The sequence below is a fragment of the Oppia nitens genome, unplaced genomic scaffold (genome assembly GCF_028296485.1).
Source record: "Oppia nitens isolate AA-2021 unplaced genomic scaffold, nextdenovo-longstitch-racon4-pilon3 scaffold34_pilon_pilon_pilon, whole genome shotgun sequence".
Lineage (NCBI taxonomy): Eukaryota > Metazoa > Arthropoda > Arachnida > Sarcoptiformes > Oppiidae > Oppia > Oppia nitens.
The window spans coordinates 208,850-232,718 of NW_026533215.1; the positions used below are offsets into that span (position 1 = coordinate 208,850).

General features: G+C 19.9%; 2 protein-coding genes across 2 annotated transcripts; both read right to left on the reverse strand.

Annotated features, from left to right (window-relative positions):
• Positions 1-9,000: 9,000 nt before the first annotated feature.
• Positions 9,001-12,002, reverse strand: LOC128956950 (uncharacterized). The gene is made up of 2 exons (XM_054302664.1): positions 11,493-12,002; positions 9,001-9,719 (listed from the first exon to the last, which is right to left on the reverse strand). The coding sequence occupies exons 1-2, from the start codon at positions 11,920-11,922 to the stop codon at positions 9,001-9,003; spliced, it is 1,149 nt and encodes a 382-aa protein (XP_054158639.1). The 5' UTR covers positions 11,923-12,002.
• Positions 12,003-16,241: 4,239 nt separating this feature from the next.
• Positions 16,242-17,820, reverse strand: LOC128956951 (chloride intracellular channel exl-1-like). The gene is made up of 2 exons (XM_054302665.1): positions 17,816-17,820; positions 16,242-17,031 (listed from the first exon to the last, which is right to left on the reverse strand). Exons 1-2 carry the CDS (start codon positions 17,818-17,820, stop codon positions 16,242-16,244), a joined length of 795 nt encoding a protein of 264 aa, XP_054158640.1.
• Positions 17,821-23,869: the final 6,049 nt, after the last annotated feature.

Consider the following 23,869-nt stretch of genomic DNA (forward strand, 5'->3'; position numbering starts at 1 on the left):
AAAATGCATAAAAATTATTACAATGATGTAGGTAACATTTAAAAAAAATGTTATTGCAATATTAAAAATATTATACAATATTTATAAGTATTGTTATTTATTAGAATATTATCTAGAATATAATGCTTAATTTATACACATTTTTGTTTTATTAATTAATGTCAACGTTTTTCATTGAAATTTACAATAAATAATAAAATGATTTATCTAATTTATAATTAATTGCAACTATTGTTAATTTAGTATATTTTTGTTGTTGTATATAAACCAGCAAATAATCATTTATAGAAACATAGAAAAAATAATAAAGTTTAATTATTATTTTTTATATTTAATTGTATAATTTATCTAGACAATTTTTCTTTTAACATTATGTTTAAGACAGTCAATCTAATAGTCCTGATGGTAGCACTGGTTTGTATTATCCAGCAACTTAATGGTGTAATGGGTCAAAATACTACTGATCCAAGTAATTTAATTAATCATTTTTAAAAATTATTTATAAATTTAAATTTAATATTTATTTTTAAAAAAATATATATCAATTATTTTTTTAAAAAAATATTTATAATAATATTATATATATAATTAAATATATTTATTATTATTATTATTATTATTATTTAGCTCCTGCATGTACAGGTGATGGTGTACCTTGCTCATTGATATATCCAGCTTCATGTTGTAGTGGAAAATGTAGTGGAATACTTGGATTATGTATTTCATAATCATATGATTTATTTTTTTAAAAAAAATTGTTTTATTAATTTTTTTTAAAAAATCAATAGATTTAATAATAAATATTATAGTTATATAATTCAAATCTTTTATTAATATAATTATTTTTGTATTCTATTAGTTGTTAATTTTTTAAATTTAATTAACTAAAATAAAATAAATTGAATATCAAAAAATTTATAATTATTTTTTTCACTTTTCGAAAAAATTAAATATTAATTAAAATCAATAAACATTTTTTAAAAAAATAATAAATGTTACTTTTGTACAAATAAAATATTAACTTTTTAAGTCACTGCTTACTAATGAAATTTAAAAAAACATAATGTCCTAAAATTGTTTACAATTGTTATAATTATTAAATTTTTTTTGTAGTTATTTAATCTTTTTAATTTATTATTATTATATTTTTTCTCATAATAGATATTGAGAAATTTTTATAACTATTTAAAAAATATGTTATTGTTATATTTAGAAAAATTTATGCAAGATAATTGTATTTTTATTTATTAGAACATTGTCTTAGAATATAATATTTAATTTATACAAATTTTTTTATTAATTAATGTTAAAGTTTTTCATTGAAATTTAAAATAAATAATAATAAATTGACATCTAATTTATAATTGATTGCTACTATTGTTAATTTAGTATATTTTTGTTGTTGTTGTATATAAACCAACAAATAATCATTAATATTAAAACATAAAAATATAAATTTTAATTATTTTTTATTTAATTGTATAATTTGTCTAGGCAACTTCTAATCTGAATTAAAAATTAAATTAAAATCAAATGATTCAGTATGACAAAATGAGCTACTTTTAATTTTTAATATTTTTGCCGCCATTTTTTTCAAAAAAAATAATAATCCTGATCTATTATACCTTATTTTTGATGTTATATACAATTCAATGTCATAATAAATATTGATAAATTTTCATAACTATTTTCATTGACTTATTATTACATTGTTTACAGACTATATTATAAGTTATTAGTTTAATATATTTGTATTATAATATTAGAATCAATTTATATAATAAATAAAACTTATAATTATTTTACTGACACTTTTTTTGTAAATTTGTTTATTGAACTTATATGATTAAATAATTGTTTTACGATTATAAGCAAATTTTTTATTGAATTTAATTAAAAATATAATTTCAAAAAAAAATTATTAATTTATATATAAAATACTTTATACTAAATTAAATGGTTAATAAATAATTTATTTGTAACAATATTTGAGCTAAATTTAAAAAAAAATAAAATGAAAATTATAAGATATATAATATATATATTAGTATATTCTAATATAGTTTATTATATCATAATTCAAAATAAAATGTATAAAATTTAGTACTATGATGTAGGTAATATTTTTTAAATAAAAAAGTTATTGTAATATTAAAAATATTATACAATATAGAAGTATTATTATTTATTAGAACATTGTCTAGAATATAATGTTTAATTTATACATATTTTTGTTTTATTAATTAATGTCAACGTTTTTCATTGAAATTTACAATAAATAATAAAATTGACATCTAATTTATCATTAATTGCTATTATAGTTAATTTAGTGTATATATTTTTTTGTATATAAACCAACAAATAATCATTTGTAGAAACATTAAAAAAATAATAAAGTTTAATTATTATTTTTATATTTAATTGTATAATTTATCTAGACAAATTTTTCACAAAAAAAATCTAACCATCATTATGTTTAAGACAGTCAATCTAATAGTCCTAATGGTAGCACTGGTATTTATCATCCAGCAACTTAATGGTGTAATGGGCCAAAATACTACTGATCCAAGTTAGTTAATTACTTTTTTTTATTTATTTTTAAGTTATTTTCAATTTAAATTTAATATTCAAATTTATATATATATATATATATATATATATAGATAATTTTTACTTATGATAATATTTTTTATGTTTGTGTTGATCATTTAAAATAAATATATAAATAATTTATATATAAAATTTTTATTTTATTTTTTTTTAAATTTTAGCTACTGGTTGTGCAGGTAGAGGTGTACCCTGTACATCAATCGCTGAATCAATGTGTTGTAATAATAAATGTAATGAAGTAATTGGAAATTTTGGTTGGTGTGATTAATATTATTAAAATACAAATTTATTACTAAAAATAAAATAAAATAAAAATATTTATCTAATAATAATATTAATAATAATTTTTTGTTGTTGTATTAATATGTATCTATTTTTTTTGTTTGTTTACTAATTAATTAATTAATTGAATAAAAGAATTTTTTTTATAATTATAACTTTATTTTTATGAAATGACTTATGAATATCTATTAGATCTAAAAAATGTAAAAATCAAATAGTAATGCAAACATTGATTTAATGATTATGGGTTGTAGTGGTAAAAGTCAAGTAATTATCCAACAAAAAAAACAACTATAATTACACTCAACCATTAAAATTTAAAATTTGAACAATTTGAATACTTAAAAATATTTATTAATCAAAATAAATTTATTTAATCAAAAGTACCAAAAAAAATAAATAAATATGATATTATAATAAAATTATAATAGTTATAATATAATTATAATAGCTATAATAAAATTATTAGTAAAAATATATTTGTATTATTTATTTTTAAAAAAAACTTACTTTCTCCATGTATTAAACTAATAACTGATAGACAGATAACAAGTATAAAAATATATGACGATATTATTATTAATTTATCCTTTTTTTAAAAAAAATTAATTAGTTATACAGAATTAACTTAAAATACATTTGCTTTTATACTATTTTTTGTATTATAGAATAAGATTACTATTAATTTAAAAAAAAAAACATTTTACAAAATTATTTGTTATTTAAACAAACAATTTCTTAACTTTTAAATATTCCTAAAAAAATTCCATAAAAAAAAGTTTTGAAAGAATAATATAGAAAATTACTGATAAAAACTGTTTATTTCATTAAATAAATAGTGTTTTAAACTAAACCTTTTTAATAATATAATATTTTTTAATTTTTTAATTTTTAATTTTATTATATTTAGAAATAACTGGATTTACTAAAACAAATTAAAAATTTTAGAAAATCATTTAATTACGTATAATGTTTTGTAATTAGATTTTTTTTTTTTAAATATAGACATAAAAAATTGTTTGTTAAACTATATTATAGCTTAAGTTTATATTTTATTATTATTTTTTAGCTCAAGTATTTCAATTGAATAGTTAATAATATCAATTGATTTTTTTTTTTGACAATTAATCTATATTTTTGAATAAATTATTTATTTATATATAAAGTTATTGATAACATATACAGTATTTTACAATTAATTTATAATTTTTGATTAGTAACTCTTTATCGGATTTGCGTGGACTGTCCGCTTGAGACCACTGGCCAAATGCAATCGATCCGACAACACCTTTACGAAACAATAGGTCCATAATCTCGGAAACAGCGCACCGGTATAGAGACTGAGCGTAGACCAGGTTTTCCAGGGCTACCAGCAGTTCCACTTCGACGACAACCAATTTCAAAAATCAAGTTATAATAGTAATGAAAACATAAGTAATGATTATTATGTGTAGTACTGGTAAAAGTACACAACAAAAACAATTATAATTACATTAAAACAATAAAATTAAAAATAAATAATTAAAATCATTTATTAATAAAAAGCAATTTAGTCAATCAATAGTACAAAAAAAAATATAATTAAGATATTAACAAAATTAATAATTAACAAATAATTTAAAAATTAACAAATTATAGAAAAATCTTAGTTAAAATTGAATTTTAACTAATAATTTTAACAAAAAATAATTTGACAATAATGTTTCAATTCAAAGTTATACCATTTATAGGTACGCTTTTTAATTGAATCATTTTTGAACTTTAATTGTAACTTTATATACTTATTAATTTTATCAAAATCTGATTCAAGATCCTTTAAGCCCTAAAAATTAATTTTTGAAAAAATTAAAAAAATATATATTAAAATAAACAGTATTATTATTATTATTATTAACTAATAATAATAATAATAATAATAATATTAAAATCTTTATTTTACCATTTTATACGATTCAATCCAAAACATAGGTATCTTATCATCATTTGATCGCTTATCCAATGTATCTACAAGTTTGGCACGCGATTCGTCCGCGCGTTTCATCAATGTTTTTAAATCTTCATCATCACTGCCATCCATGTTATCAATCAATTGATCTCCACATTCATTCATTAATTTCAATTTGTTTTCTTCAAATTTAATTAAATAATCGAAAGCCGGCAATAAATCTAAATACAATGACTGCAGATGCTCAACTTTGTTTTTATTACTTGATTTTATTATTCGAAAATTTGCATTTTTAATAACATTTCTGAGTCTAGTCGATAATATATTCGATAAAAACACAACACTAACTAATTTTTGTTGTTTATAGTAATCTAATTGACTATTGAATTGTTTTTTAAATAATTTGATCGAATTTGACAAATCTATTGTGATTTTGATCGATAGTTTCACTTCGATCTAAATATTCTTTACGTAGTTACTGGAGATCAGGTCGGATGACAATCGGATTAGATGGACAACCTATAGATGATAATTATAATAATTATTATTATAATTATATTAATAATAATAGTAATAATTATAATTATAATAATAGTAATAATTAAAATAATAATAATTAATAATAATTAATAGGAAAAATATTTAAATTATAATTATTATAATAATAGTAATAATAATAGTAAAAGTGATAATAATAGTAATAATAATAGTAAAAGTGATAATAATAGTAAAAATTATAATAATAAAATTATTAGTAAAAATATATTTATATTATTAATTTTTCAAAATTCGCTAACTTTCTCCATGTATTAAACTAATAATTGATAGACAGATAACAAGTATAGAAATATATGACGACATTATTATAATTATTATTAATTTTTACGTTTTGTTTGCAAATTAATTAGTTATACAGAATTGACATAAAATACATTTATTTTTATACTTTTTTGTATTATAGAATAAGATTACTATTAATTTAAAAATACATTTTTTCAGAATTATTTATTATTTTAACAAAAATTTCTTAACTTTTAAATATTCCTAAAAAAGATTTCCATAAAAAATGTGTTTTGAAAGAATAATATAGAAAATTACTGATAAAAACTGTTTATTTCATTAAATAACTTTTAAAAACTATAACTTTTAATAATATAATATTTTATTTTTTAATTTTATTATATTAAGAAATTACTGGTTTTACTAAAAATTTTAGAAAATCATTTAATTACGTATATTGTTTTGTGATTAGATTTTTTAAAAAATATAGACATAAAAAATTTAATAAAATTTGTTTATTTTTTAGAAATTATTCCATAATTTTATTATATTAAGAAATATCTGGTTTTACTAAAAATAATTTATAAAATCATTTAATTACGTATATTGTTTTGTAATTATATTTTAAAAAATATATAGACATAAAAAATTGTTTGTTAAACTATATTATAGTTAAAGTTTATATTTTATTATTATTTTTTAGCTCAAGTATTTCAATTAAATATTAAATAATATCAATTGATTTTTTTTGACAATTAATCTATTTTTTTTTGTATAAAATATAAAATATTAAAATATTTATTTATTCATAAACTTATATATAATGTTATTAATAACATATTTAACAATAATTTTACAATTAATTTATAGTTTTAGATTAAAATTTTAACTTTAAAAAAAATATTATCTATTAAACAGTTGATCGTCTAATTAGTGTAAACCCTGTCGACTGTATCTCTTTGATTAGTAACACTTTATCGGATTTGCGTGGACTGTCCGCTTGAGACCACTGGCCAAATGCAATCGATCCGACAACACCTTTACGAAACAATAGGTCCATAATCTCGGAAACAGCGCACCGGTATAGAGACTGGGCGTAGACCAGGTTTTCCAGGGCTACCAGCAGTTCCACTTCGACGACAACATTGCTGTTCAAACTGCTGTTCAAACACTGGTGAAAACTTTTCAATACCGGTGCCGACGATTCCAGTATACGACTGTCCACTTTCGGCCGACACGGAGGCGAATGTTTCCAACAGTGTGTAACCAAACAGCCGTTACGTATGAATACGGTTAACAAATGATAGAAAAACTCTGTCCGCGACATCCGTTTTGGCCGTCGGTTCCATTCCCTGACAATTATCCGTTGCATTAGCTTATGATCGGTATTATTATTATTGCGAATATTTTCGGCCAATTGATCCAAACCTTCTGTACAATAATCGTCTGTCAATAAGTGTCCGCTGAATTGATTGACCAGTAATTGTTGACCAATTGTTTCAGCTGTTCGTCCGTAAGCTCCGGTAGGTTTGGTTTGTTGTCTCTATTATTCCTATTAAATATCTCACTATTTATTAATGAGTCGTCAATCGGCGGCTCCTGTAGGTAGTCATCATCATCACGATTGCACTGATGATGATTTAAATAACTACTCCCGTTGTCCATCACGTAAGTCGACCCCTGGTCACTACTACTCGTATAGTTGGCTAGATTGGCCACTATGGTTGTCAATGGCGATGGTTTCAATTGACTTTCAATGAACATTGTTAGCATCTGGCCATCATAGCAACTACCGAACCGATTATGATTGGCATAACGTTTACTATCAACTAATTTATTCATATCATCATACAGAGCACCGGCACCTCCCGTGGTTTTAGCCAACTTGTTTTTCAGCTCCTGGATCTCAAAATCCAGTTCCCGATTCCTACTATTTAATTGTCGTATTTGTCGTTTATTTTCATTGATGATCAACAGTTGGTCAATTGATATATCGTTGTTGTTGTTGGGCTTATGTATGTCAATAGTGCCGGTGCTGTCATTTAATATCCCGTTGTTGATGTTGTTGTTTTCAATAAATTTTTTAAACAGTATTTCTATCGATGGTAACGGTGCTGATATTGTTACTACTAATAATAATTTTTTTTTTAAAAAATCATATATTTATATTAGTAAAATATAAAAAATAAGTCTAGTTTTGAAATTAATTTTAATTTAATAAATTAATAAAAAAAATATTTAAATTATTACTATTACTATATAAAAATAGTTTGTATTAAAATTAACTAATATTTTTACTAATTTTACAGTAATGATAAATTTTTAGAAAAAAATTGTTTTACCTTGATGATGTTTTTTCAATCGATATTTTACTATTATTTTCCATATAAGTATTATTTCCATATTTGTTATTATTATCTATAACTAGTTATCATTATATATATATATATATAAACTATTATTTTTAATTTAAATATTTATTTACAAATAAAATATTTAAAATATATAAATAATTTTTGTTGTTTACTGAAAATATTTTATAATAACGTTTACATTATGTATAAAACAACGTTTAACTTTTTTTTTAATTAATCAATTTTAATTTAACCAAAAATAATAAAAACATTTAATAATATTCAAAAAAAAATATATTATTTAATATAGATAGGATTACAGGATATAAACTAATATAAAATAATAACAATTATTATTATTATTATTATTATTATTAATAGTGCAATTTTGTAATGAATGTATTATAATTATAATATATTTGATAAAATAGCTTAAAATAAAATACGTATCATGTTTTGAAAACTTTTTATAATTATTATTATTTGAAATAATCTGCAATTAAGTTTTAAATAACTCAAAAATCAACAACAAAAATGTTATTTACTATTTAAATTATGAATATATATTAATAATTATTATTTAAAAAATTATATATATATATATTATTATAAATGATTACATGGAAGTAAATTATTGTTATAATTATAATTTTAGATTAACTTAACAAAAAAAAATAATAATAATATTGATTATTAAACAGATTTAATTAGTGGTAAACCTCTCTATATCTTTGATAATTATTTGTTAAAAAAATAAAAGTAATTGTTTTACAATTGAAAAGCTATTTTACTAATTTATAAAAAAAAATTATGTATTATATTTAATACATTTTAATATAAATTTTTTTGAAAACTATTTTATTATAATATATTACTAATTATATAATTTAAAAAAATAAATAAATATTACATTTGCATATGTTTAGTGAATTATTATAAATTTTATTTTCAAAAAAAAGTGATTAAATTATTTTCAAATTAAAAATTTCAACGAAAAAAAACTATTATATATATATATATAATACTATATTAAACAGATGATCGTCTAATTAGTGTAAACCCTGTCGACTGTATCTCTTTGATTAGCAACTCTTTATCGGATTTGCGTGGACTGTCCGCCTGAGACCACTCGCCAAATGCTATCGCTTGGACAACACCTTTGCGAAACAATAGGTCCATAATCTCGGCGACAGCGCACCGGTATTTAGGTTCAGCGTAGGCCAGGTTTTCCAGGGCTACCAGCAGTTCAACTTCGACGACAACCAATTTCAAACTGTTTACACACTGGAGAAAACTTTTCAATACCGGTGCCGACGATTCCAGTATACGACTGTCCACTTTCGGCCGACACGGTGGCGAATGTTCCGTACACTGGGTAACCAAACAGCCGTTATGTATGAATACGGTTAGCAAATGATAGAAAAACTCTGTCCGCGACATCCGTTCCGGCCGTCGGTTCCATTCCCTGACAATTATCCGATGCATTACATTATGGTTAGCCTTATTCCTGATATCTTTGGCCAACTGAGCCAACCCTTCCGGATAATGATTCGCAGCCGACGTATCCGATTTGATTGACCAGAAATGTGAGTCCAATTGTTTGGTTCGGGTTTCGCCCAATTGTTTTGAATGTTTCTGGTCGTCGGTCAGCTCCTGTAGCTGTTTATCGCCCGCTTTCGATACGGGAAATATCGACTGTCGACGCAATCCTCTACCGTAACCAATGATTAGATGATCGTTAGTCGACTCTATTATATAATATATATAATTATTATTAGATTAAAATTATTAAATTATTTTTAAATATTATTTATCTATCTTTTAATATTATTTATCTATTTTTTAATATTATTTATCTATTTTTAATATTATTTATCTATTTTTTAATATTATTTATCTATTTTTAATATTATTTATCTATTTTTTAATATTATTTATCTATTTTTAATATTATTTATCTATTTTTTAATATTTATCTATTTTTAATATTATTTATCTATTATTAAATATTATTTATCTGTTTTTTAATATTATTTATCTATTTTTAATATTATTTATCTATTATTAAAATTAAATGTTATTTTGTTTATTTGATTATTCGTCATATATTTAAATTATAATTATTACATAATATAATTAAATATAATTAACAAATAAACAACAAAATATTCATAATATATTAATAATAATAAAAACTATTTATTAGTTAATTATTATAACTATCTATGAAATGTAATGTTTTGTTTTTTTTTAATTTTATTATTATATTGTTTTTAAAGTTATTAAACTAAATAAATAACTTATGTTTTTAGCCTAATAATTTTATATGATTATTGTTATGTAAAAATAATAATTTTTTTTGATTAAATATTTTATTGTGTACTGAGTATCCTTATTTAAAAAAAAACATTTATCAATATTATCAAAAAAAAAAACGTTTGTATTTTGAGGTAAATATTTTAGTGATAACACCAAAAAAAATCATCAATGAAATACCTTTATGATAATTGTTTTATTATTTAATAGCATTTATTAATTTTTTGTTTACATATTTAATTTGAAAAATATTTTACTAAAAATCTGATTAATTGGCAAAAATATTTTTGAACAATAAAACTAAATTAATGATTAGTTATCTTATTTGAAAAAAATAATATATATTTATGTTTCTGTTATTAATTTTTTTATTTAAAACAATATCTAATATTATAAAAAAACTATTATATGTTTCACATATTTAAAAAAAAAACATTTAAAATCTATTTGATTGTATTGTCACTAAAATATTTGAAAATTATATTATTATTTATTAATATTATATTTATTAGATAAATGACTTATAGTTTCTAGAAAATTATTAAAAACTAAATAAAATTTTTAAAAATAATAAAATACAGTATACGGTAAAGTAATAGTAATATTATAAATATATTTATAATTGTTGTTATGTATTATAGTTTTTGTTTGAAATATAAAAACTGTAAATAATTAATTTAGCTGTATAACTATAAGTTTGATAAATATTATTTTATAAAAACATTTAGCAGGTAAACAATATTCAATATAAAATAAAATAATAATAATAATAATTATTATTATTATTATTATTAAAATACTATTATATTAGCTGATATTAAAAATGTATTATACATTATTAAATAAATATATTTTATATACCGTATTTATTTTATATTTATCATTTTAATTATTTTTATTATATATATATATATGTTTAACATAATTATTACTAATGTTTTACTAATGTTAAACATTTGTTTTAATTACTGATAATAATTATATTAAATTTTTCAAATATCAAATAAATTTATAATTTTTATAATACTATATACTTTTACTATATCTTTATAACTAAATAAAACATAAAAAAACTAATTATAATTTTTATACATTTTTTAAATAATTAAAAAATTATTGTAATTTTTATATCTAGTTAATTATAGTTTAATATCAAAAAATATAATAAAAAATAATAAAAATAAATTTTAAAAAAATAGTTTTACCATTAATACTGCCATCAATAATCCCGGGCTCCGGTACTACGTTGCCATCAGTAGAGGACTGGTAGTTATTGGTTACGGAACTACTATGTCTGGGTGTTGGGTCGACAATCAATCGGTGTCTGTCGGGTGTCGACTGATTTTGCATAAACTCAACAATCAGACCGTAATCGGAGCCACAGTTACGCCAGTTTTGATTATCATTGGCGCCGATACCTACGGCTCCTGCCTTTCCACCCGCAGCCGATCCACCATTACTGGCCAACCGATGTTTGAGCGCCAAGTTTTCAAACTCCAAGTCCTGGTATTTGGTTTTCATTTGTTTTAGTCTATCATTTTCACGGATCAAGTGTTCAATTTGTCGCTGATATTTGATAATTTCGTTTCGCTTATATACCACAAAATCGCCGGTCCTATCATTGATGTCAGCCATTGTATTAGTAGTATTGGTTCAATAATCTGGGTATAGGTGCTGATGATGATGATGATAATGTTGTGGTGATGTTATATAAATTATATATAAATATATATATATATTTTTTTAATAAAAATTTTGCTAAATTTTAAGTTAATTATTAACTATTAGAATATAATTTACAATTTAACATAATAAATATTATATATATATATTTTTAAATATATAATTTTAATATTGTTGTAATAGTTTTAGTCAAAAATTTTAATAAAATAGAAATATTTTAATAAAAAATATTAACTATTGTTGTTTGATATGTTATTTACTGATATACTATTGTAGTTATAATACAGTAGTGATCAACAATTTATAGTAAACTATTTTTTTTGTATATAGTTTTTATTGCAAAAACAATAATACTAATAAACAAAAATGTGTTTTTATTTTAGTTTAAAAACTATTACACCGACAAAAAAAACAAAAAATCATTTCACAATATCAATGATTTTGTAAAAAAATAATAATAAGTTATTAAATAAGTTATTATTATTATTGATTATCACACATTCAACTCAATTAATTCAATTGATAGATACACTGTATATGAAAACAAAAAAAATTAATATTAATATTAAATATATTAAAAAATACAGTATTATATACTGTATATGTGTTTATTAAACTACACTTTCACTAAAAAACTTTATTTTATGGTATTTATTGTATTATATATACTGAATATATAATGAATTGTACTTTAAGTTTGTCGACTGATTTCATATCATTTGAATGAATGAGCAAATTGTTGAAAAAGTTATATATATATATATATACTGTATAACAATTAAATATTAAATTATGTTTTAATATCTAACCAATCATTTAGTAGTAGTAGTAGTAGTAGTAGTAGTAGTAGTAGTAGTACTGGTGGTAGTAGTAGTAGTAAAAAACTAGTGGTAACTAAACGACAAACTAAAACTAAGGTTAATAAATAATAATAATAATAATTCAAAATAATTTTGTTGACTAATATACAATATATTCATCTTTTTCTTAAAAAAAATAAAAAAGCAATAAATAAATAAATTTTTTATTATACATATCTATGACTATTATTTTGTGTGATTAGATATTTGACTTATAAAATAATGTCTTTTTTTTAATTATTATTATTATTATTTCTAATACATTATAATGTTTCATATGTTGCCAAATGGGGTATTGTTTTTCAAAAAAAAAAACAAAATCAAAAAAAACTTTCAACAAAAAACCTTGACATAAAAAACTCATATATTTATTATGCATATTATACATGTATACATGTCTACCCATTTTATGATAATGATTTTAATTTTACTAAAATACATAAAAATTTTAATAAAAACACAATTATTGTTTTATTTTTTATTTTTGTAAATATTTTCAATTATTTTATGTAAATTTTTATAGAATTTTGTTTCGTAAATAAATAAATTACATGAATATGTTTATAATTTATTAATTTTTAAGTAATAATTACTAATATTGTTAAAAAAATTCATAGTGTTGTTCAATAAGATATATTATTATTATTATTAATTTAATTGCATTTATTAATTATTTTACAATAGATATCAATTCGTAGAGTATTTTTAAGTAATATGTTTTTTATGGCTACTCTAGTTTTTTTTTGATGATTTTATAAAATAGTTAATAAAAAAAATAACTAAACAATATTAAGTTATAAATAACAAAACAAAATTACAACAAAAATAAATAGCAATAAAAGTTGTTTACAAATTGCAAATTATTTATTTTATTTCATTTTAATGATTACCCCTTTTATAATGGTTTCATATAAGTATTTCAATGAAGTATAATAATAATAATAATCTAAAATAAAATAAAAATAAATATCATAAAAGTCTAAAATAGTTTTGTTGTGAAAATTATTAATTATTTATAAATAAATATACTATTTATAGAACAATATTAAACAAAATAAATATTTTAGTTTTAATTTATTAGTATATTATTACAGTATTATAATTATATATTACAGTAATTGAATAGTAATTTTAAAATTTCAATAAACTTATCGCGTGATCCCCTGTTTTATTTAAAGGTCATAATTAACTGGAAATATTCAGTATTATTACTAAACAAAAATAATAATTATGATTATAATACTAATAATAATTAATTCACTTTAAAAAATTGTTTGTCACTCAAAATACTAGGTATGTATATAAATATCTTAATAATAATATGACGTATTTTGCACCGGTAGATGACATGTAATACCTGTACTAGTGTGGGAACTTTGGACAGTTAGGTAGTAAACTGTATGATCATTATCTCAGACACATCAACAACAAAAAAAAGAGATACAGTATTACTAAATAAATAAATATTAATATTTTAATTAATTAAATTAATTTCTGTCAATAAGGATTATAACTATTAATAAATGTATAAATATTATATAATTATAAATAAATAAATATAATGTTAATTTCAATATACCTTGATGATAATTATAGTTTAATTAAAAGTAGTTTCCTGTATTGCAAATTAAATATGATAAAATAGTTTGTTTTTATATTATTTATTTATTTATTTCAACTAAAATTATTATTTTATTACTTTTTCAATTGTAATTAGTCGAGACAATGTTTTAAGATTTATTTTTAAAAATAATAATTTTAATATTAATTATTTTGTTTTACTAATTATATATTACATTATATATTAATTTATATTACAATTATTAGTATATATATATATATATAAGTTATACCATTATAGTAGTGGTATATTTAAAAAGCTAATATATAAAAAAAACTTATTTAATACAGTATAGTATAATTAATTTTATTTAAACACGTGTAGAAAAAATAATTAAACTATATTTTATTACAATTAACTAACTAAAACAATTTTATAAGTACATTGAATACAATTGTATTATTATTATATTATATAATTACTTAATACTGTATCCAATAATAATATCTTAACGCCAAGTAATATAAGTTACGTAATTAATAATAATAATAATAATAATAATAAAATTATTTGATTTTTTGTTGGTTAATAGAAAACTTGATTATCTAATATATAATAAATTAATAAATATTTTACTCAATGATATCTATATTATATAATGGAAAAAATTAATTTTTATTTAGGAAATAAAAAATTACTGTATATATTATAAATGTAATTATCATACATTTAGTGTGAAATTATATGTTATCTTTAATTTTTAAATAAAAAATTATATTTCAATCAACTTATGGCAACTAAAACTAGCAATTATTTTGTTTGTTGGTATTTACTACTAATTAACATAATATTATTAATTATTAATATTATTACAAAACAATTATTCAATTAATTAAATACTATTTCATATTAATTAACTAGTTAATTTTATATTTAGAAATCAAAAAAAAAATATTTGTATTAAAATTATTTACAATAGTTAGATTATTTTTATTTTGTATATAAATTAATAAAAAAAATTATATTTATAAAATTATAATATGTTATGTAGTAGTAGATCTCATATTAAACTTATATTTAATATCAATAATATTATAGTTTATGTATGCTAATAAAATTTTTACAGTTTGTAATATAAATACATATTTTTTTAAAAATTAATACTAATTATTCGTATTTAAACTTATAATAAATAATTAAATATATTATTATTATTATGAGTAAAGTGATTTAACTATTTATTAAATAACTCAAAAATTATTTAGTTAATTAGTTTTCACATATAGTATATTATTTGTTTATGATAGACTTAAATTTAAAATATATATATATATGTTAATAAATATTATAATAATTAAATATATAATTTACATTTAAAAAAATTCATATAACAATCAATAACAATCAAAATTAAAACTAAATTTATTTACAAAATTAATAACATATAATTAATTTAAATCATAACAACAGTATACAGTTTTATATAATAAAATTTTGCACTAAATATATAAATATATAATAATATATAATAATATATAATAATATATAATAATATATAATAATATATAATAATATATAATAATATATAATAATATATAATAACAATATTAATCTATTAATAATAATTTTATTAATATACACGTAAATATATATTATATAAATAATTATAATATTAATTAATGTTATTAACAAAAATTTATAATTAAGTTAACTAATAAATTAAATTATGTTAATTATTTATTTTTATATTTTTATTTTAATATTATTAATTAATAATTTAATTAATAATTTAATTAATAATATAATAAATAATATTTTATAGTTACGTTAGTTATAATTAGTTTAGGTAATTAGTTAGGTATATCAATACTATAGCGAGGCTCCTGTTTGGCTAACTGGGCATTTTGTTCAGCAGTCAGATTGGGTGTTTCGGGTCGATCGGCCCAATGAAATATAATTTCCTGATCCGCGGGACAGGAGTCGACAAACGCCCGCTGCTTATAACCCTCGCCCATATAGCTCCATACGTGTGCAAACCGGGCCGGTATGACATAATCTTTGAGATAACCGGCCGCCACACGAATGTGATGTAATTTTGGCCACATTTCAATGTCCAGCGATGTTAGTCGCGTACCGCACAGGTATGTACCACCACCAGCAGTGCTACTGTTGTTTTGTTTTTGTTGCCCAAGATAGTCGTCAAGCTTATGTAGTTCACCAGTCAGGCCGGTACTATCGGCACCGGTAGCCATATCTTTGATATAGAAACAAAATTTCTGAAACAAACGATTGCACGCACTGTCCGCCACTTCTTCGTTGGCATACATGAGCTCAGGTGTCGGATATCGGGTATCCAAGTGTTCGATAATATCGTCGACAGTATCGACGGCTACAGTATCGCCGGCAGCATCGGTATGACAGTCATCTACTACTTGACAGTCGATAAGTGCCGGCACACGTGTTAGCGTGTTTTGCCGGAATATTTCGGGTGGTTTGGCCAGATTTACGGTAACTACACGAAATCTGAGCTCAGGCCTGTGCTTGGCTTTGACCAACAATAGCATAAACAATCGATGACAGAAAGGACAGGCACCGTAACGTTGGCCATCGGCACCGGCCTTAACAAACAATGTTATATTACTATTGATAGTATTATTATTATTATTATTATTATTATTATTATTATTATTATTATTATTATTATTATTATTATTATTATTATTATTATTATTATTATTATTATTATTATTATTATTATTATTATTATTATTATTATTATTATTATTATTATTATTATTATTATTATCACTGTCCATATTATTATTATTTTTATGAAATACTTTAAAAAAAATTTTTTTTATTTATTTAACTAATAATTTTTTATTTTGAAAAACATGATATTTAAATAATATTTTTATTAATTATTATTATTATTACTTTAGAATTTTAGATATTTTTTTGTTATCTATTTTTTTCAAACAAAAAAAATTGTTTACATATTTTTCGATTACTTTTAATTTTTTAAATAAAAAAAAATAAATATTTCTCTTTTGTTTATTATTATTGATTAATTTATTATGTATTAAATATTTGATAATAAATTGCAGACATTTTTTTTATCAATAAATATTGTAATATAGTTATGTGTGATATAAAAAAATTATTTATTTTAATACTACTACTACTACTACTAGTAGTAATATTACAATACAATCAATTCATGATAAAGCAATTTATATATATTTATAAACAGATAAAAATATTTTTAAAAATATATTAAATATATTACTATCAATATTTCACTTAATAGTTAGAATTTTTTTTTTATATTAAAAGTTAAATAAATACAGTAATATATTTCACAAGTTTTGAATTAAATTTTAAAATTATTTTTATTATTATTATTTACTAACTGACAAAATACACCATTTTATTTGCTATAAATATACTGACAATCACTACATAATAATTAAATCTATGTGTGTTTGTGTGTGTGTGTTATAAATAGACTAAATTTTGATCATCACTTTTTGTATGGCATTTAAAATTTTATGTACTTTAAATAGAGAGAGAGAGAGAGAGAGAGAGAGAGAGAGAGAGAGAGAGAGAAGAGAGAGAATATATATATATATATAGAGAGAGAGAGAGAGAGAGAGAGTGAATGAGTGAGTGAGTGAGTGAGTGAGTGAGTGAGTGAGTGAGTGAGTGAGTGAGTGAGTGAGTGAGTGAGTGAGTGAGTGAGTGAGTGAGTGAGTGAGTGAGTGAGTGAGTGAGTGAGTGAGTGAGTGAGTGAGTGAGTGAGTGAGTGAGTGAGTGAGTGAGTGAGTGAGTGAGTGAGTGAGTGAGTGAGTGAGTGAGTGAGTGAGTGAGTGAGTGAGTGAGTGAGTGAGTGAGTGAGTGAGAGTTGACAAAAATTTTGGCTTATTTATTTTGGCAAATTTTCATCAACATTTAAATAATTATTAAAAATATTTAAATATATTATATACATTAATATACAGTATTATATCGGTATTATATTAATTAAAAATATTAATACTAATAATTATAATTAATTTTATGATTTTTTTTTCATTTAATCTGTCGGCAAATTTGTTTGCAAATAAATTATTTCAGTTGATTGCAAAATATTAATAAAATATATAAAAAAAAATTGCTATTACATAATTATTTGGTAAAAAAATTATAAATATTATACAATAAATGGTACAAGATAGATTTTCATTGATGATAGTAATAACATTTATATTTAATGTAATTTTTTTCAATGAAATATTTACTAAAAAAAAAACTATATTACATTATAAACTGTGAAATATATTTTTATTAAGAATTTTTATTTTATGACAATAAAAATAAAATAATAGATAAATCATTGTATATAAAGCTATTGTTTAAATGTTTATATAATAATAAAAATAAAAATCTTTAGTTATATAAAGTTTAATAATAAAATAAAATTTTTTTTTTTAAAATGTCTAGTAATTCAATAGAAGTTTTAAATAAATTGTGCCAATTGTGGGACTCATACGATACTATTAGCACTGATAGTAGTAGTAGTAGTAATACAACAACTACTACTACTGATAGTACTACTACATCACTGGACGGTTATGTTTTATGTCAGCGCCGGGAGATCGACGACTATGAACGCGAAATTCGCCGTTTGGTTCGCGAAAATAATAGTCTCCGTCAATACGAGGACCGGTATGGCGAGCTCGGGGAGCAAAACGTATTATTGAAACGGCGACTATCGCTTAGGCGCCGGTATTCCGGACGCGGGCTATCGGTCCTAACAAATATGGAAATGAAAAGCAATAATAATAATAATAATAATTAACTAAATTTTTTTACATCAAAATTTTTTTATAATAATAATAATATTAGAAAACATTTATTTATTTTAAATATTTATTTTATTTTGATAATTTTTTATAAATTTATATCAACTATATATATATATATATATATATATATATATATAATATTATATATTCATTATGTAATTTAAAAAACTAATAAATTGAAAACAAAATCATCATTTTTAAATAATTATAAATATTTTAAAATAATAAATTAATTTTTTTTAAAAACTCAATATTTTTAAGTAATTTATTTATTTGTTACCATTGTTTTTGTTGTTTATTTGTTAATATATTAAACAATATAATATTAATTAAATAAACTGTTTTTTAACTGAAAATATTAACCACAAAAAAAATTATAACTATTGCTATTTTACGTCATATTACTAACAAGTTATCAGTAATACTGTATATTATATGACAAATATGACATAAACACTGATTAAGTGATTTAAATGTTTTGATATTTTAATTGAATTATTTTTAAACTTATTTTTATTAATAATTATTTACATTACCTTTACTTACATATGTTTATAATAATTTAACAATTATTTAACAAAAATTTAATCTTTTAATATAATCTAATCAATTAACACAATAAAAATAGATTTTTTTTAAAAACCTTACAGATCCTAAATATAATTTTTAAGCTTTAGCAAATAAAAAATTTAAAAATAATTATCCTATTTTTAAATTTTAAAGATATTTTATCAAAATCAATTAATATGTTTCTAATAGATCCATATTTATTATTTTATTTTATTTAATTAATATTATTAAATTCTAAAGTTTTATTTAGATAAATAAATATTTTAAAAATAAATAATTTTTTTAATTATATACCGGTAGATTATAACTAATAAATAAAATTTTACTAACTAGCTTTTTGAAAACTTATAATAAATAATTTATATATTCAAATAAAAAATATTGATATATAAATATTACAATATTTAAAATAAAAATTTTTCTTTTTTTTCAAAAACTAATATTTTTATAATATTAAGTTTTTCATATGATTAGTAACTGTAATGTAATTGAAGTATAATTTTTTTCATAAGTCATAGTTAGTTATTAAGCAATTAATTAAATTTGTAATTAATAAAAAAAAATCTATTTATAATATAAAATTAATAGATTATTGTATTTTTAAAAGTAATAATAAAATTATAGATTTTTTACAAACGAAATTACTTGAAACAATAAAAATAAATATAGATATAATTTTTGAAATAATTATTCATTGAAATTTAATATTTCAAAAAATAATTTTAAAATTATTTTATTTTCAAAATTTAAAATAAATATTTTTTTCTAAAAAAACCTAGCTAAATTATACAAGTGAATTTTTAAATTTATTATTTTATTGTTTTTTTTAAGTCATGACAAATGTTTTGTTTTAAAAAAATTAATATCAATTTTTGTAAAATCATTAAATATATTATTTGCGAAAGTATTTAAGTAAAGATCCAAAAATATATATAATAGTTAATATCAAAAGTGTTTTTTTTGAAAATTATAAAACTAATCATCATCAAATTTATTAGATCTAATTTAATAATTAAATTTTAGTATTTTTAATATTTAAAAAAATATGTATAAAATAAAACCCGAAGATTATGTTACAATAACCTATAATTTGGATGATTTTTTCATTGAATCATTTCAATTGATTACTAATGAAAAAAGGTATTCAAATTTTATCATCAAAAAAAAACTAAAATATATTAATTTTATTTTATTTTTTTTAAAAATAAATTTTTAGTTCATATAAACTAATTGTTGACTTGGGTTTCGGTGACGGCCGGGCCACCCGAATGTTGGCCAAACATGTACCGCACATTCAACCAGTGGTGGCCATCGATGTCGTACCCGAAATGTTAGACTACGCTATGGCTACTAATATAGCCGATAATCTGTCAATTGATTATCTATTGCAAGACATGTCTGTCCCATGGCTTGAGTTAAGCCAACAAATCAGACAAATGGAGTCCAAAGTCGATCTAATGGTTTCTAATTTTATGTTACATTATATACGAGATAAACGACAATTGTTTGGTATAATTGCCAGATTGTTGTCAAATGGAGGACTATTTTATGCCAATATTGTTATCAATGAAGATTTAAACGATAAACTCGTGTCAATCAATAGTAAGGTTGGCGGACAACAACTGTTATGTCCATCGATTGATAAACAGTTGAATATATGGAAACAGTGTTTAATTGATAACGGATTTCGTATTAAACAATTTAAACTACTATTTCTTCATAGTTTAGCTGTAAATCGTAAAAAAATTATCGGTTAGTAAAATGTATTTAAAAAAATATTTTAAAAATATTTTTAAAAAAAATTATTATCTTAGCAAACAAAAGTTAATAATTTTAAAAAAAATAAGATTTGATTTTTTTAGGTTCATAATTAATATATTGTTTAAAAAAAACTTTATTGCAATTTAATTACTATTATTTTGTTTTTAATTATTTAAAAAAAATATATTTCATTATTCAAACTATATATTCAAAGATGTTATGCCAATGTTGGTCGACGACTATCGATGCGATTTTGAGGACCGAAACCAATTTGACGACCAATTGTTAAATTCGGACGACTTTTGGGATATTGTTTTTCAGACACATTTTAGTCCAATAGGTTTGTCGTCCGACAACCCTAACAACATGTCGTGGAAACAGTTTTTATCGGATAATACTATCAATGAATGGCAAAGTAGTCGCCATGTCTTACGTGTGATGGCTTACAACAGCAACTAATTTAATAATATATATATATATATATATTAGTATTAATTATACAGTATATAGAAATTTTCTAAAATTATTTCATTTTATTATTATTATTAATAATCTTATAGATTTAAAAAAAAATATATAAAAATTAATAAATTTATTTTATAAAATGTCTATTTAATGTTTTTAAAATCTTAATATTTAATCCGTCAATTTATTAATATGATCAAAATAATATGATAATATCAACAATAATATTAAACTGTTTAATTAATAATTTAACAAACTTTTAATTATTTATATTAATGACTATTTAGCTCAATTTATATTGTTTACATTTACAATAGTGAGTGTTTTAAATAATATTTTTAAATAATTAATTTTTTAGTTAACATATTTTGTTTATATTACTAGAAAAATATCTGTAAAAAATTATAATTATTTATTGATATATTGCTATAAATTTATGTAAAGAATGTATTATGTATTATAAATAATAATTATAACTTTAAAAATTTTTAGCAATTTATTTGTTTTTTTGTTTGTTTATTAATACATTATAAATTTAAATTAATTAAATAACATATTTTATTATAGCTTACTTGTTAGTGTAATAAATATTTTTTTAAAATTATGTTGTTATATAATTTAATTATTAAATAGTGTTATATACAGTACAGTATACTGTTTTAATAAATAATATTATATATATATACAATGTATATATATATAATTAAATTATTATAAATACCATAATATTAAAAATTAAAAAAAACAGATTTAAGTCACTGATTAGTAACAAATTATCATTTAAATATAAAAAAAATAAAAAATATTATATTGATAAATAATATATAAATAATGTATTTAATTTAATTAATTAATAAAAAAACGAAATAGAAATCTATAAAATGTAAAGTATATGATTGAAATTGCTAATTGAATTTTAAATTTTAAAAACAAAATAATAATAATCAGTTTTGAAATAATTTTTAAAATAAATACTATAATTTTGTGTTTCATTTCAACAATAAATACAATCAATGCAATTGATAATAGTGTAAAATATGGTCCCAGTGCTACACGCATACTGTCCAATGGCATACGTTGGTCATAGGGATCGGTTGTATTGAAAACAAATTTAGTAGGTTGAAATTGATTGAGAAAATAATCCCAAATTGAATCATACCAAACATCATAGTTACCAGTTTCATGAGATTGTATCAAGCTAAATATTTATTTTAAAAATTAATTTTATCAGGTTTGATAGTAACAATGTAAATATTCATAGATTTATTAATATTAAAAAAATTAAATAATTACTTAAAAAATTAATTTTTTTAATAAAAAAAATTATGAAACATACATATCTCTAAACTGTTTATACAATTGTTTATTATTTTTTGCTGTATTTTTACTAAACACGTGTCCGTAACCAATCAATTGGTAGGCATCGCGCGATACGTGCATTAGTTCATAGTTATGTTGTGAGCGTATAAATTGTTTAACATTTAATGTCGGTATCAATGCTATCCATGATTTATCTAAAATAACTTTATAAATCATATCCATTATATAATAAATTAATTCATTGATTGTGTTATTAAAATTAACTGGATTTGCGTTACGATTAACTAATGTTTGTTCAATTTTATTAGCTCTAGACTGAAATAAAAATAATTTATTAATTTTTTTTAAAAAATAAATCAATTTTTTTTAAGATAAACTTTACACACCTGATAATCATTATAAAATTGTTTAGACATTGCAAATAATATTTTAAATTTTGGTTTAGCTATTAAATCATTGTATGAATCAATAGTTTCAAATGGATTTGTCAAATAAATTGATAATATTTCTTGATT

What these genes read in the sequence shown, in the direction of transcription:
- LOC128956950 (XM_054302664.1), bottom strand. Translation starts at nt 11,922, where the DNA reads ATGGCTGACATCAATGATAGGACCGGCGATTTTGTGGTATATAAGCGA. An exon ending in TATTGATGGCAGTATTAATG is followed by an intron (nt 9,720 to 11,492) that starts GTAAAACTATTT and finishes ATTATATAATAG; the next exon opens with AGTCGACTAACGATCATCTA.